General features: G+C 50.1%; 1 protein-coding gene across 3 annotated transcripts; it reads left to right on the top strand.

Moving 5' to 3' along the window:
- Positions 1-244: 244 nt before the first annotated feature.
- LOC138921810 (uncharacterized) lies at positions 245-11,800 on the top strand. Of its 3 annotated transcripts, none has more exons than XM_070257193.1 (4): positions 245-548; positions 4,315-4,474; positions 5,197-5,339; positions 5,553-11,800. In XM_070257193.1, the coding sequence occupies exons 1-4, from the start codon at positions 390-392 to the stop codon at positions 5,835-5,837; spliced, it is 747 nt and encodes a 248-aa protein (XP_070113294.1). In that variant the 5' UTR covers positions 245-389; the 3' UTR covers positions 5,838-11,800. The 3 variants fall into 3 exon arrangements, 2 of the variants coding, with proteins under 2 accessions (XP_070113294.1, XP_070113293.1); XM_070257192.1 differs by having other exon boundaries at positions 253-548; positions 5,200-5,339; XR_011434664.1 differs by having other exon boundaries at positions 434-548; positions 4,355-4,474; positions 5,200-5,339.
- The last annotated feature ends 569 nt before the right edge of the window (positions 11,801-12,369 follow it).

Raw genomic sequence — 12,369 nt, 5'->3', positions numbered from 1 at the left:
ATCCCAGAGATGGCAGGATTCCCCTGAATCGCCGCTCGGAGGTTTCTTCATGTCCATGTCGAAGAGCAAAGGGAAACTCACATCGACCTCTGGGGATGGGAGGAGTGAAGCATGGAAGGCTTCCTGGAAGAGGATGGCACGGAGCTAGGCTTGAAGAGCCTGAGTGATCAAGATTTCCAAAGTCTGAGAAGACAGGAAACTAAGGAAAAGATACGTGAAAAGCCTCGAAGCAGAGCTAGGCGTTGAGGGATGGACATAGAAGAAGAAAGAAAGAACAAGAAGAGCAAAGATTTCAGTCAATAAGCAGAGCCTTGGGACATGAGCGGGGTTTGCGCTCTTGGAGCTGGAGCGAGTGGCCAGTCTCGCTGTCAATCGTCGCAGACCCGCCAATGACGACGTGGGAAGGCGGGGCCAAAGGAACGCTGTCCAGTGAAGCGAAACGCTTGACCGGGCTCTTTAAAACGTGGATTGTGCAGCGCGGCTTCCGTGGACCGTTCCCCTCCGGGATGGGGGAACATGGCGGCTCCGTCTCCTGCTGTCCCCAAAGTGTAAGTTCCCTTGACTTCCTACTTGGCTGTCTGTAGGGTGATTGGAGGGAAGCGGGGGGACGGTGTGTGCTCAGCTCCTCTGACAGGCAGTGTGCCCGGGGCGGGCTTTTGGGTGGAGGGCAGAGAAGGCCCCTTAGCGGCGTCCGGGCCCCCGGTGGAGCTTGCGGCACAACCTGATGGAAGGCTCACCTCGTCTGCTCGTGGCGGTGTGGGCCTTGACCCCCCTGTTGGTGGTCTTCAGGACTGGAGGTGTCTGCAGCTTGGAGAGGAGGAAGGGGCTGGGGCGGAGGGCCGAGTGGCCGTGGGTCCAGGACGGGCCGTGGCCGTTGGCGGCCAGGGAGCGGGTGTGGCCTTTGGTTGTCCAGTGTCGCGGGCTGGAGGCTGGCCCCGGGTGTTTGTGGAAATCTGGGTCCTGTCCGTTTCCGTGAGCCCTTTCGTCAGGGTCGGGATTTCGGTGATTTTCGACTCGGACAGAGGGAGGTGACGCGCTCAGGGAGCGTGTGTGCGAGGGTGACAGCTGGTGGCCCATGGCCGCCTGCGAGCGCAGACTTGGGTTTCCCTGCCCAGCGTGAGTGCGCGTTTCCTTTCATTGGTTGCTCCCATTTCGGGATGCTCTTCTTCCCGTGCGGCTGAAAAAGAACGACACCCTGATAACGTCGGGGGAAAGAGTGAACAGCCGGCCTGCTCAGCTCAGGCTTGGCTTGTTCCCTGACCCCGCGAGTCCCCTTCAGTCAGCACTGCACGCTGTTTTACGTATTTCTGCAAAGCCCTTCTGGACCTAATGTCATCGCGCTGAGTGGAGAGTGGCCCAGATGCTGTCAGTGTGTTTGCATGCAAACTGTAGTGTTCCCTACGCTTTTCCAGTGTGAAACCCAGCGGTGTGATGGGCGAGCCCTTGTTGCTTCGAGTCCCTGAGGGGCATCACGGCCCCGGGGCTTCTATTGCTGGTTTCATTCTGTAATCTCATCCGTCCGTAGCGCGCGGTGTTTTTGTCTTCCTCGTGATTTTGTGGCCATTTGCATGTGTTTAATGTGGATTTCAGCTGGGTTTCCTAAGCATTCTTCAAACGATAGTCTCTTCCGTGTGCCCTTTGGGAAGTGATTTGTGCGGCTGAGCACCAGAAGTGTTCCAGTCTGTGTGAAGGCCCCTTAGCCACCCTTGTCAGCCAGGACTGGACCCTGCTGGGCACTGAATTTTGCATGTCCTTCCTCATGCGTTTAATGAGGAGGTCCTGGCCCTCCCCATAAACGTCCTTTAAATGGTTTCGGGGAAATTTTAATTTACAGAGCTGGAATGTACCCTCTGATAGAGTGTCATAAGTTTATAATGTAATTGCGTGTTTGACCTGATTTATATTGTTCTATTCTGGTGTTTCTCCGTCTTCCTAACTTTTCTTAAAAACTCCACGTTCTGAGGTCCTCTCCACGTACAGGGCCGAACTTTCAGTTGGCTGAGTCCTTGTTGTTTTACGACAGCGAATGCTCTTAACCGTATGTTGACGTGCGTCCCTGGCCCGGGGTGGGATTGTGTTTTACGGAACAATGGCATTTGGGGTCATTTTATTCTGTTAAAGATACGTCCTGATCCTTTTCGTAAGCTTTGTGTTAAAGTTTTTCATGTCACCTTCGATTGACAAATGAGGACAAGATGGTCCTAATTGTGTCTGTGCGTTTTGCTTTACGACACTTAGCGGCTTCAAGCAGTCTGCTAGCCTAATCTTGCATTTTATTTACTGTTAAGGGTTTTTCATACCATTAAAGTTTTGAAATTTTAGCTTTTACGTTTCTTATTTCATAGCTCTAATAAAAATTAAGAAAGGTTTGTTTTCAATGTTAAAAATTCACACGTTGTCGATCTGGCTGAGCGGTGCTGTTTTATGACACTGAATTCCCGGAAGTGCGCCTCACTGGTCAACACTGGAAGTCATTTGGGTTCTTCGGGGATTTCATTTCCAGCAATCATTGTGTGTTGCGTGTCGCGTTATTCGATTGGGTTCTGTCCTGAGTCCTTTCATGCATTTCCTGTTAAAATCGTGGGGCATTTTCCACTTACAGAGATGGAAATTCACCTCCAGAATGAGTGCTGTTAAGAGGGAATGGCCCTTGCAGGTCATCGGGCATGCTTATGTCTATTACTGGAGGGCAATAATTGTGCATTTATTCCGTTGTCATTTCTTTAAACGTTGGCCTGGTTCCTCCTTCCCTGGTGTTGTCCCAGAGAAGAAACGTTTTGTGTAGTTTCTATGTACAGAAAAGCAGGATAGGCCAATTCATGTCCTGACCGGTCTGCCCCAGGACCACTGCTATCCCATCTGTTTGAGGTCCTGGGCCAGACTGCGAGTACCATTGCCCCACCCCCACGTCAAAGGGTGCTGTCCTTGCCTCTTTGCACACAAGTGCTGACTGTGCCTTAGTGGCTCAAAGTGTTACAATGTCGGGTTAAGAAATCGACAGTGCCCGTGTGTTTATCCTCATGCCTCCGTCCTGCGACATCCACTGTGTATTCAAGGGGAGAATTAAATTAAAGGAACATTGTTGTTTTCCTCAAAATCCTGAGGACACTATCGCCTGACAGTAACCTCAGAATTGTCAAGGAAAACAACTACTTCCTCTACATAATGGTGATGGTTGAGTTGGCTTATGAGCCTTCTTGCAGGTTGATTCTTGATACTGACTTGAATTATGTATGTTAGCTCATGTAGAGATGATTTAATGACTTGAATATTGGTGGGGCATTGGTGTTCTCTAAATCCACCTTGATCACATTTAGAAATGGGACAGATGTATTGCTGGTATTTGCTTTACTGGTTGTATTGCTGGTCTTCCTTTATCTGCACAGTTGGTACTGGCAGGAATACCAATTTCCGGAATTGGGACACTCACTCACCTCGCCGGTGAGTCCTGCCTTTTCAGGCAGAGCCCCAGACCTGGATCAATACCTACGTGTGGAATGAAGGTGCTTTTAATCCGTGCCCATTGCCCATAGTACAGTAGGACGTATTGCAAATTAAGAGCAAATTCCCCAATCTGTGTATTTCCAGATGTCCGGTTGTTTCCGTTGTTTTGTCCTCAAAGACCTATGTTCGATATCGGATGGTAGTAACGTTATGTACTATATGAAATTCTTCATGAAATTGTTCTGGATTCAGTTAGCTCATGCCTAGTTTTAGCAGTCTTTGAACTTAATCTTTTACCAATTACTGAGACTAATATAACGACCCAGTTGTCTAATGTGCATCTCATGGTCTATTAAGTAGAAGACAGAACCCATGTGAATGAATTGTTACCTGTAATCTTACGTGGCATGTAAATGTCAGTAATTGGGAACACAGTGAGAGCAGGCACACATTCCAAAGGTTTGTTACCATCCTTTTATGTGTGAGTCAGTTCCCTTATTACTGAACAGAAAAAATGGAGTTGGGAGACCCCGCCCCCCCCCCCACCCCACCTTCTAGCCAGTCACTGGTCGCACCTGTCAACATAATGTTGAGTGAATCCCATCCGTGTTTGAGTAAAGCGGGATGAACCCTGGTTCACTTGAAGGGGCAATGAGGCCTCTAAAGCAGTGGTCTTATCTTGTGGTTTGACTCATGGAGCGCCTGTCTCACAGTGTCTTTCACTCTTTTGGCCTAGCTCACACAAGGTGCATGAGTGGGTCCTCTGGCCTCACCGACCATTTTCAGAAATTTCTCAGGATAAGGGAAAGAACCAGTTCGCCTGAGCCGCTTGACTTATATGAGTTGGCAAGTAAACTGTTTTTCCTGCAGTTGTGCTGGGCTGTCCACCCAAAGTCAAGTCTCCTTGCAGATTTCTACCATCACCATCCCCTTCAGGACCTGTGGTGGCAAAGTCCAGTCCAGGTCATCCTGTGGGCCTGTACGGAGAAGAGAGTGGAACTGGAACCAACAGTCAAGAGCAGGCAGACAAGTAAGTGCCATCTCGTGTGATGGGAGGCCACAGGTGTTGGGGGGAGGGTAGCACTGATCTCCTGTTAGCTGTAGCGCTATTTCAGATGGTGTGGAAATCCCTTCCCTGTGTGTCTAAGAGGGGAATTTCCGGGAACGTCGGGGGCACTCCCTGGGCACTGCTTATGAACCCCATGTCAGAGATGCTAGGTCTACCGCCAATTTCTGGGCTAGTCAGTGGCGTCTTTTTCCAGTCCCTATTGGTGTTCCTCTGTTTCCTGGGGGTGCCACTGTTACAGACACCTTGACTTTATTAGACTGTCAGATTTCAAAAAGAACCGATGTTGACATTTTCACGTCAAGGTTTTGATCTGTCCTATCCTTTCGAAAACCTTTGCCAGACCAGGCAGAAGCAGGATGGACTAGATGGGACGGTCAAACACAACCTTCAGGAATCCAAAGATTGTGGGAGATTGCTCATGTGCTTTTTATCTCGGGTGTGAGATCGTGGATTTGGATGTGATTTAAGACCGGGTCTAAGTGGGAAACGGGGGAGAAGGTGAGACCCGTCCACCAAGTGGGTGCCAGACAATGGCAATCTGCCAGTCTACCCCGGTTGTGGGTGGGTGAGCATTTACGTAGCAGTGGTCCTGCAGGCATAGTCTAGCAATTGAAGTAATGAATAGGTCCGTACTTGCTCACGCGCTTACCCCTCCATACGTTGTTGGCCACTTTGTTGCCTAGCAGATGTTGCTGCGACCAGACGTTGTGTTTCGTGGACAATAGATTTCTGGTATCTGAGTGAGAAAGACCCTTGGCCCTTTCTAGCTCTCATCTTTGAGCTTGAGTTTCCACAGATGGAGATGGGGAGCACACCTTGCTATCAGGTATGTTGTGAGAATCAAGTGTGATGATCCTTGTAAGTGCTCGGCATGCAGCGGGTCCTGAAGGAAGTAGCTGAGCACTTCCAGAATCCGTAGATTAGAGCAGACCCTTGTGGCTTGGTTGAGGTCCTCTCCCTCCCTGTGAGCCCCCGCTTCCACTTCAGTTCTTGAGACCCTAGGCGTCATTTCAACGAAATGTTTTGTTTCCTTTCACAGGACCAGCAAATTTCCTCAGCGATTCCTTCAATCTCTCTAGAAACCAACTTCTCTACTTCTCCTGTGATGCCAGGGGAAAGCCGGGCAATTCGGACTTTGCCTTCTCTGAGCTGCAGTCTTTCCGGCCAACATGGACACCTTTCGTCAAAGCTGATGTGGCTCAGCACCAAGTTCAGGCTGGAGGCTTCTTGTTCACTGGCAGTGCCACCAAGATCTCCTCTGTTCCCTGTCTGTATAAAGTCACTTGTTTTCTGGGGGGTGGTTAATTTGTTGAAACTTAAGTGAAGAGTTTGGGTAATTGGGAGGGAGTTCTTGATACAAATCTGCACTAGGTAAGGTGCGTTCCAAGACGCTTCTGCCCTTTAGTCTCATGGATGGCTCTGGTTCCCGGTTCCTCTATTGCTTTATTGGCACAGGTTTCATCCAGAAGGTCGCATCACAGAAGCTGAAGTTCACTCACCAAGGGTGAAAACAATCCACATTTCTTTGTGAGTAGAGACTAAAGTATGTTGCCTTTATGCAGCCCACTGACACTTCAAAGTCATTCTTGATCCTTCTGATTGGTTGGATCACATAAGATTTGCAGAAGATAGGGGTCATTATGTTGTCTGCCCAGTGAAAACCTGAGACCTGAGATACTTAGAAATACCTGTGCTCAAGCCCATGTTCCTTCACCAAGTGACATGACAGTGACCATCACTGGCCTGGTTGCTAGTCAAAAACTCAACTTGTGAAACTTAACCGTAACTGCGATGCCTTCTTCCCCTTCCACATACACTAGGGCCCGCTGCCCAGGACATTCATTTGAGGTCCCTTCATGGCGGGAGGGGTGCGAAAGACCTAGATGAATGGTTTCAGGGTCAATCTGCTGAGTATTGGCACTTGAAAACAAGTGACGGCTTTGAGGATTCCAAAAGAGTGACTCTAATTGATGACATTCTCAAAATCAAGACTCTCAGGGAAAGAGAAGCTGATCGGGTTCTCTCCCAGGAGTTCGTTCTGAGGCGAGCCATGTCACTCACCCAGTGAGACATGTACTCATGAATGTCTGCTCACTCCTGGGAGTGTTAATGTGCTGTAGCTTTTGGTGTGAAGTATTCCATGTCAAAGTCGCGTTTGCCATATGTATTTTTTCATTCCTCTTGTTGCTGTGGGGGTTGGAAAGAGAAGGGATTATATTGGACCCCTTAAGGGTAGGCTCCTGAAATGGAGTGTATTCCTTGTTATACTGGTTCCCTGTTCTGTGCAAAATGTCTATGGCGGAATAGTATTCCATTGTATGTATGTACCACATTTTCTTTACCCACTGATCTGTTGATGGACACTGAGCCTGTTCCGTGTGTCGGCTGTTGTGAAGAGTGCGCCATTGAACACCGGGGTGCAGACACGGCTTTGAGACAGTGATTTCGTTTCCATTGGCTGTACACCCAGGGCTGGGATTGCCGGATCATGGGGTGGCTCTCCTTTTACTTCTTGAGGAACTTGCATACTGTTTTCCATTGTGGCTGAAGCAGTTTACATGGGGGAACACTTCTTGAACTAAAGAGATTTCATGACTGGTTCTCCAGCCACTTCTGATTGTCTGTTCTCTTGAGGAGAAGAATGATGGAGGTTGGAGGCTCTGGTGGGGAAGGGGGTTCTGTGATCAGGAAAGATGGAAGGACTAACTCCTTGCTTCTGGTGCTTGAAGCCTAGAGCTGGGAAGGGGGCTGGACAGAGTGTCCTCTGTAGAGCTGCTCTCAGAGCAGGAGGACAGAGCAGAGAGGAGGGTATGCGCCCTCAGTGTCAAAGGCGTGTTGGCCTTTGTATGTTCCAGAGTGCCTCCTGCCCGCTGGCCCATCCATGGCACTACCAGGGATCAGCATGGCTGGAGGATAAAAGATAACAATGCAGATGGTTGAGGGTGACATGAGAACATACGGCCCTCTGGCCAAGATGAAATTTTGACGATGGGGACTGTTGCTGACTTGTGCAATAGGAGTATTTTGGACTTTGCTGCTGAGGAATGCTTTGCTGTTTCTGCCTGATTCTGTGCACTGACTTAGCCTGTGAATAATGGCTCGAGGAACATTGGCTCTTTGCCCTCCTACGTTGTTGTGTAGTACATTAACATGAGGGAGTCTTCTGAGAGAGAACTGCTGTTGTCTCTGGGGAATAATCGCTCTTGGTTGAGGTGCCCAGTCACTCTTTCGTATTGTTGATGAGCTGTGTCCCCATGGAGAGAATGATGAAAGCGAGCTGCTGTTGCTGCTGTTATATTTCCACAAACCACGCTGACACTTCTTCCTTCCACCATCACATGACTCAGTTGCCTTTTTCAAGTCGCCCAAAAAGCGCATGATGGCAATGGCCGAATGTGGGGTGTGGGAAATTCTGGGTCCCTGGGGAGAAATTGGCCATGGCCCGCCGTCAGGCTTGCGTGCTCTGACATGAAGGTGCTGAACAGAATGTCGTCCACCATGCAGGGCGATGGCATCTTAGGAGTCATTAGGGATGCTGAATTTCTGGATGGGAGTTGGGCTGGAGCTTTAGCCAAGCGTTACCATGTGAGCTGTCGGCACTCTTCCGCTGAGTACACTCTGCACATTGGTAGGAAGAGGAGAGTCACTGGGCCCTGTCCATGAACAGTAGATGAGGCCGTGGACATTTAGATCCTCATGGGTGTGTGCCGATAAGGCTGGATGTCCAGGAACGTGCCTGGCGAGCTCTCCAGGCTGGAGGATTTTGCCCTCCTATTCTTCATTGCTGAATAGGACAGCATGTAGTCAGTGGCTCTGGCTGTCCCTTCCCCTGTTTCTGTGAGAAGGTGTTGCTGCTTGGTGGTCAGCCCCTCTGCCCCTTTGGTCTTCTCACAGGGGTGGTGATGTTGCCTCGAGGGGACGTTGTGTGCACTCTCAGGGAAGTGGGTGCTGTCCACAACGGTGAGGGGCGTCGGCACAGGGTTGGGTGCTGCAGCTATGGAGGGGCAAGAGGGTGAGGACAGTCGCAATTAGAGGAGAGGAGACCCCCTCTGTGTTTCCTATTTCAGGCTTTTGATTTCTCCGCATTGGTGAAGTCTGGGGCTGGCACAGAAGTACCTAGCGGAGATATGACGACACTCTGAGGGTAGGAGGAAAACTTGAGAGTGTGGAGGACAAGGGACTTTGGTGCGACAGTCGTGAAGGGCATGGTGGGCGCAGGGCTGTGTCTCGTGTCCCCTATGTGCCTTCTCCCACACCACCTTAGGGTCAGCATAGCGGTGGGACAGGAGGTCACAGTGGACACTGATGGACATGCTGTGAGAAAATATGGCTCCCTTGTCAAGTTAAGACGTTTATTCTGCCAACAGGGTTTTACTTTCCATTTTCCCAGGGAACTGAGTGTTTGTCTGCAGGTGGAGTCAGAGGCTTGATCTCTGTGTGTTGTGACACACAGCAGGTGACATGACACTTGGTAGGAGGAGAGGACTCAGATGGTTGTCTCTGGTGAATAATCGCTCTTGGTAGAGGTGCCCAGTCACTCTTTCGTGCTGTTGATGAGTTGTGTCCCCATGGAGAGAATGATGAAAGCGAGCTGCTGTTGCTGCTGTGATATTTCCACAGACCACGCAGACACTTCTTCCTTCCACCATCACATGACTCAATTGCCTTTTTCAAGTCCCTCAAAAAGCGCATGCCGGCAATGGCCGAATGTGGGGTGTGGGAAATTCTGGGTCCCTGGGGAGAAATTGGCCGTGGCCCGCCGTCAGGCTTGCGTGCTCTGACATGAAGGTGCTGAACAGAATGTCGTCCACCATGCAGGGCGATGGCATCTTAGGAGTCATTAGGGATGCTGAATTTCTGGATGGGAGTTGGGCTGGAGCTTTAGCCAAGCGTTTGCAGGTGAGCTGTCGGCACTCTTCCGCTGAGTACACTCTGCACATTGGTAGGAAGAGGAGAGTCACTGGGCCCTGTCCATGAACAGTAGATGAGGCCGTGGACATTTAGATCCTCATGGATGTGCGCAGATGAGCCTGGATATCCAGGAATGTGCCTGGTGAGCTCTCCAGGCTGGAGGATTTTGCCCACCTATTCTTCATTGCTGAATAGGACAGCATGTAGTCAGTGGCTCTGGCTGTCCCTTCCCCTGTTTCTGTGAGAAGGTTTTGCTGCTTGGTGGTCTGCCCCTCTGCCCTTCTGGTCCTCTCACAGGGGTGGTGATGTTGCCTTGAGGGGACCTTGTGTGCACTCTCAGGGAAGTGGGTGCTGTCCACAACGGTGAGGGGCGTCGGCACAGGGTTGGGTGCTGCAGCTATGGAGGGGCAAGCGGATGTGGACAGTTGCAGTTTGAGAAGAGGACGCCTCCTCTGGTTTTCCTATATTTCGCTGTTGATTTCTCTCCATTGCTGAAGTCTGAGGCGGGCACATAAGTGCCGAGTGGAGATATAAGCACACTGTGAGAGTAGAATGAAAAATTGAGAGTGTGAAGGAAAAGGGACTTTGGTGTGACAGCTGTGATGGGCATCGTGGGTTCAGGGCTGTGTCTCGTGTCCCCTACATACATTCTCCCGCACTACCTTTGGGTCATCTTATCCGTGGGCCAGAAGGTCACAGTGGACACTGATGGACGTGATATGAGATAATATGGCTCCCTTGTCCAGTTAAGATGTTTATTGTGGTGACAACTGTCATTTTCCGTTTTCCCAGCGAACTGAGTTTGTCTGCAGGTGAAGTCAGAGGGTTGATCTCTGTGTGTTGTGACACACAAGAGGTGACATGACACTTGGTAGGAGGAGAGGACTCTGATCCTGTTTTATGGCTAGTTCGTGTGCTGTCCTCTCAAAAGGGTGGAAAGAATGTGCAAATGTGGGCACTCCCGTACCATTTGAATGATCTCCTCTAGACCCCGCGGGATTCGAGTTTGCCCTCTCAGTCCATCGTGCTGACTCCAGGAGCACAGTGTGTGGATTCCCGAGGGTGGCCGGTCAGGCCAGCTCCACGTTGATATTTGCCTTGGCCTTCTGAGCTTCCCTTGCCTCTCCTTCTTCATGCGCAGACCTAGCGTGCTGCTGCTTCTCCACTTCAGAGAACAGCCGTGGGCGCTGTGCAGTGAATCCTGGGGGGAGTCACTGCCTTTCTCAGTGTCCCCCAGCAGTCAGACACAGCGGCCTTCCAGAGTGCCGAAAGGCCCGTGGTCGAGCCAGCTCTCGGATCAACTGGGGGACTGTTGTCGTGGGGGCGTTGCTGAGCTGCCGTGTGTGAAATATGGTTAAAGCCGGGGACCACGCAGCTGGGCCACTTCTCCAGAGCCCAGGAGAGATGGGCTGGGTACTGAAAGATTTGCTACGTGTGTCCATTCTATGTTGTCTTCTTATTACACAAAATAATAATAATGGTAATTATTATTATTATTATTATTAGAGGGTGGAAGGAAACTTTGGAGGGGATGGGTCTGTTTATGGCACAGGTTTTGGTAATGGTTCACAGATGTCTACCTATTTCCACAGTCTTTAAATCATATACATTAAATATGTACAGCTCTTTTGGGTCATTCTTTCCTTCATCCCTCAAGAAAGTGGTTTCAGAAAATAATATTAAAGGCCCTCCCCTGACTACAGATGAGCGCTCCCTCTCAAATGTCTTTAGCTTTAGGACTGAAGGGAAGACTGCTTCTCCATGGTTAAAGGGGTAACGGCGTTGACTGCGTGTGGATTCTTTTGGGCCTTGGACTTTCCACTTATATGGAGCCTTAGCATTGGCCGTGTGTAAGGATAACTTTTAGTCCACAGGGTGTTGACTTTCCTAGACTCACAGCGGTTCTCCAGAACCCATGAACTTCACCTGAAGGACTTCGACTCAGAGATGGGGCCTGTGACATCAGCTACTTGTCATGTGACCAGAAATTGATGTCGGGGTACTGTGACTTTGGCATTAGGTTGGACTTTGGGTTGTTTTCCTTGTTTACAACATGTGCTTTTGTGCTTACTCAAGAAATCTTTTGAAATACTGTACATGTGGAGACGTGTCCAGATGTGTCTGTCCTGTCCGTGTATTCTACAGGGTGACCGCCGAGGTCTCAGGCTGAGTAGCCTTTGCAGTAGGAGCCTTTTCTCGGAGACCTTCCCTCACCCTCTGTTTACTGTGTGACTGAGTTCCCTGGCCATACCAACTCGGTGTGATACTTTTCTGCTATCCTCATTGCTGTGTCTTTACAATGTGTTTGCTGCTTCTGTTTCTTGCATTTTAAAGAACCCTTGTGTTCTCCCAATAAAATTCACTTGTTTCAGAAGATTCCACTTGTCGATTGTTTTCTTCGCAGTCAACACCCTCAGGTCAAGGGAGCTGCGGCTGTGCCATGTGCATCATCACTTGCACCGGGGCAGAGCTCTGTGCCATAGATCCTGAGGCATCAAGGACAGGGGCCTGGTGGCAGGGGAAGGGGCTCTCCAGGCCCTGATGGAAGTTCTCCCCTTTGTTAAGCTGGCCCCTGTGTTTAGAGACGTACTCCCCTACAGGTGGTGGGTAATCTAATGCCTCCCCTTATGGGGTGATCCTTTGAGCCACTTCTTGAAGGCCATCAGCACAGATGTGGGGACTGTGGAGTAAGGGTGGGAGGTCTTCTGATAGGTCCAGGGGTAAGGCGGGGTAGGGTAGTCAGCATGCTTCTAGAGAAGGTCCGTTCAGAAGTGGTTGGGTCTTTGGGTCTGGTTCCCTTCCTGGGATTTCATACACGTCTTGGGCTGCAGGTGTCAGCAAGTGTTCTTGCCATCCAGTCTACAGGGACCCAAGCTGCAATGTCCCATTTGTAACGGGAGTTCATCGTTACGCAAAGTTCAAATCACTTCTCTTTGTCCTCACTG

This window comes from Equus caballus, chromosome X, assembly GCF_041296265.1.
Source record: "Equus caballus isolate H_3958 breed thoroughbred chromosome X, TB-T2T, whole genome shotgun sequence".
Classification (NCBI taxonomy): Eukaryota; Metazoa; Chordata; class Mammalia; order Perissodactyla; family Equidae; genus Equus; species Equus caballus.
The sequence above is the reverse complement of the archived record's forward strand: the minus strand, read 5'-3'. Positions and strand labels throughout refer to the sequence as shown.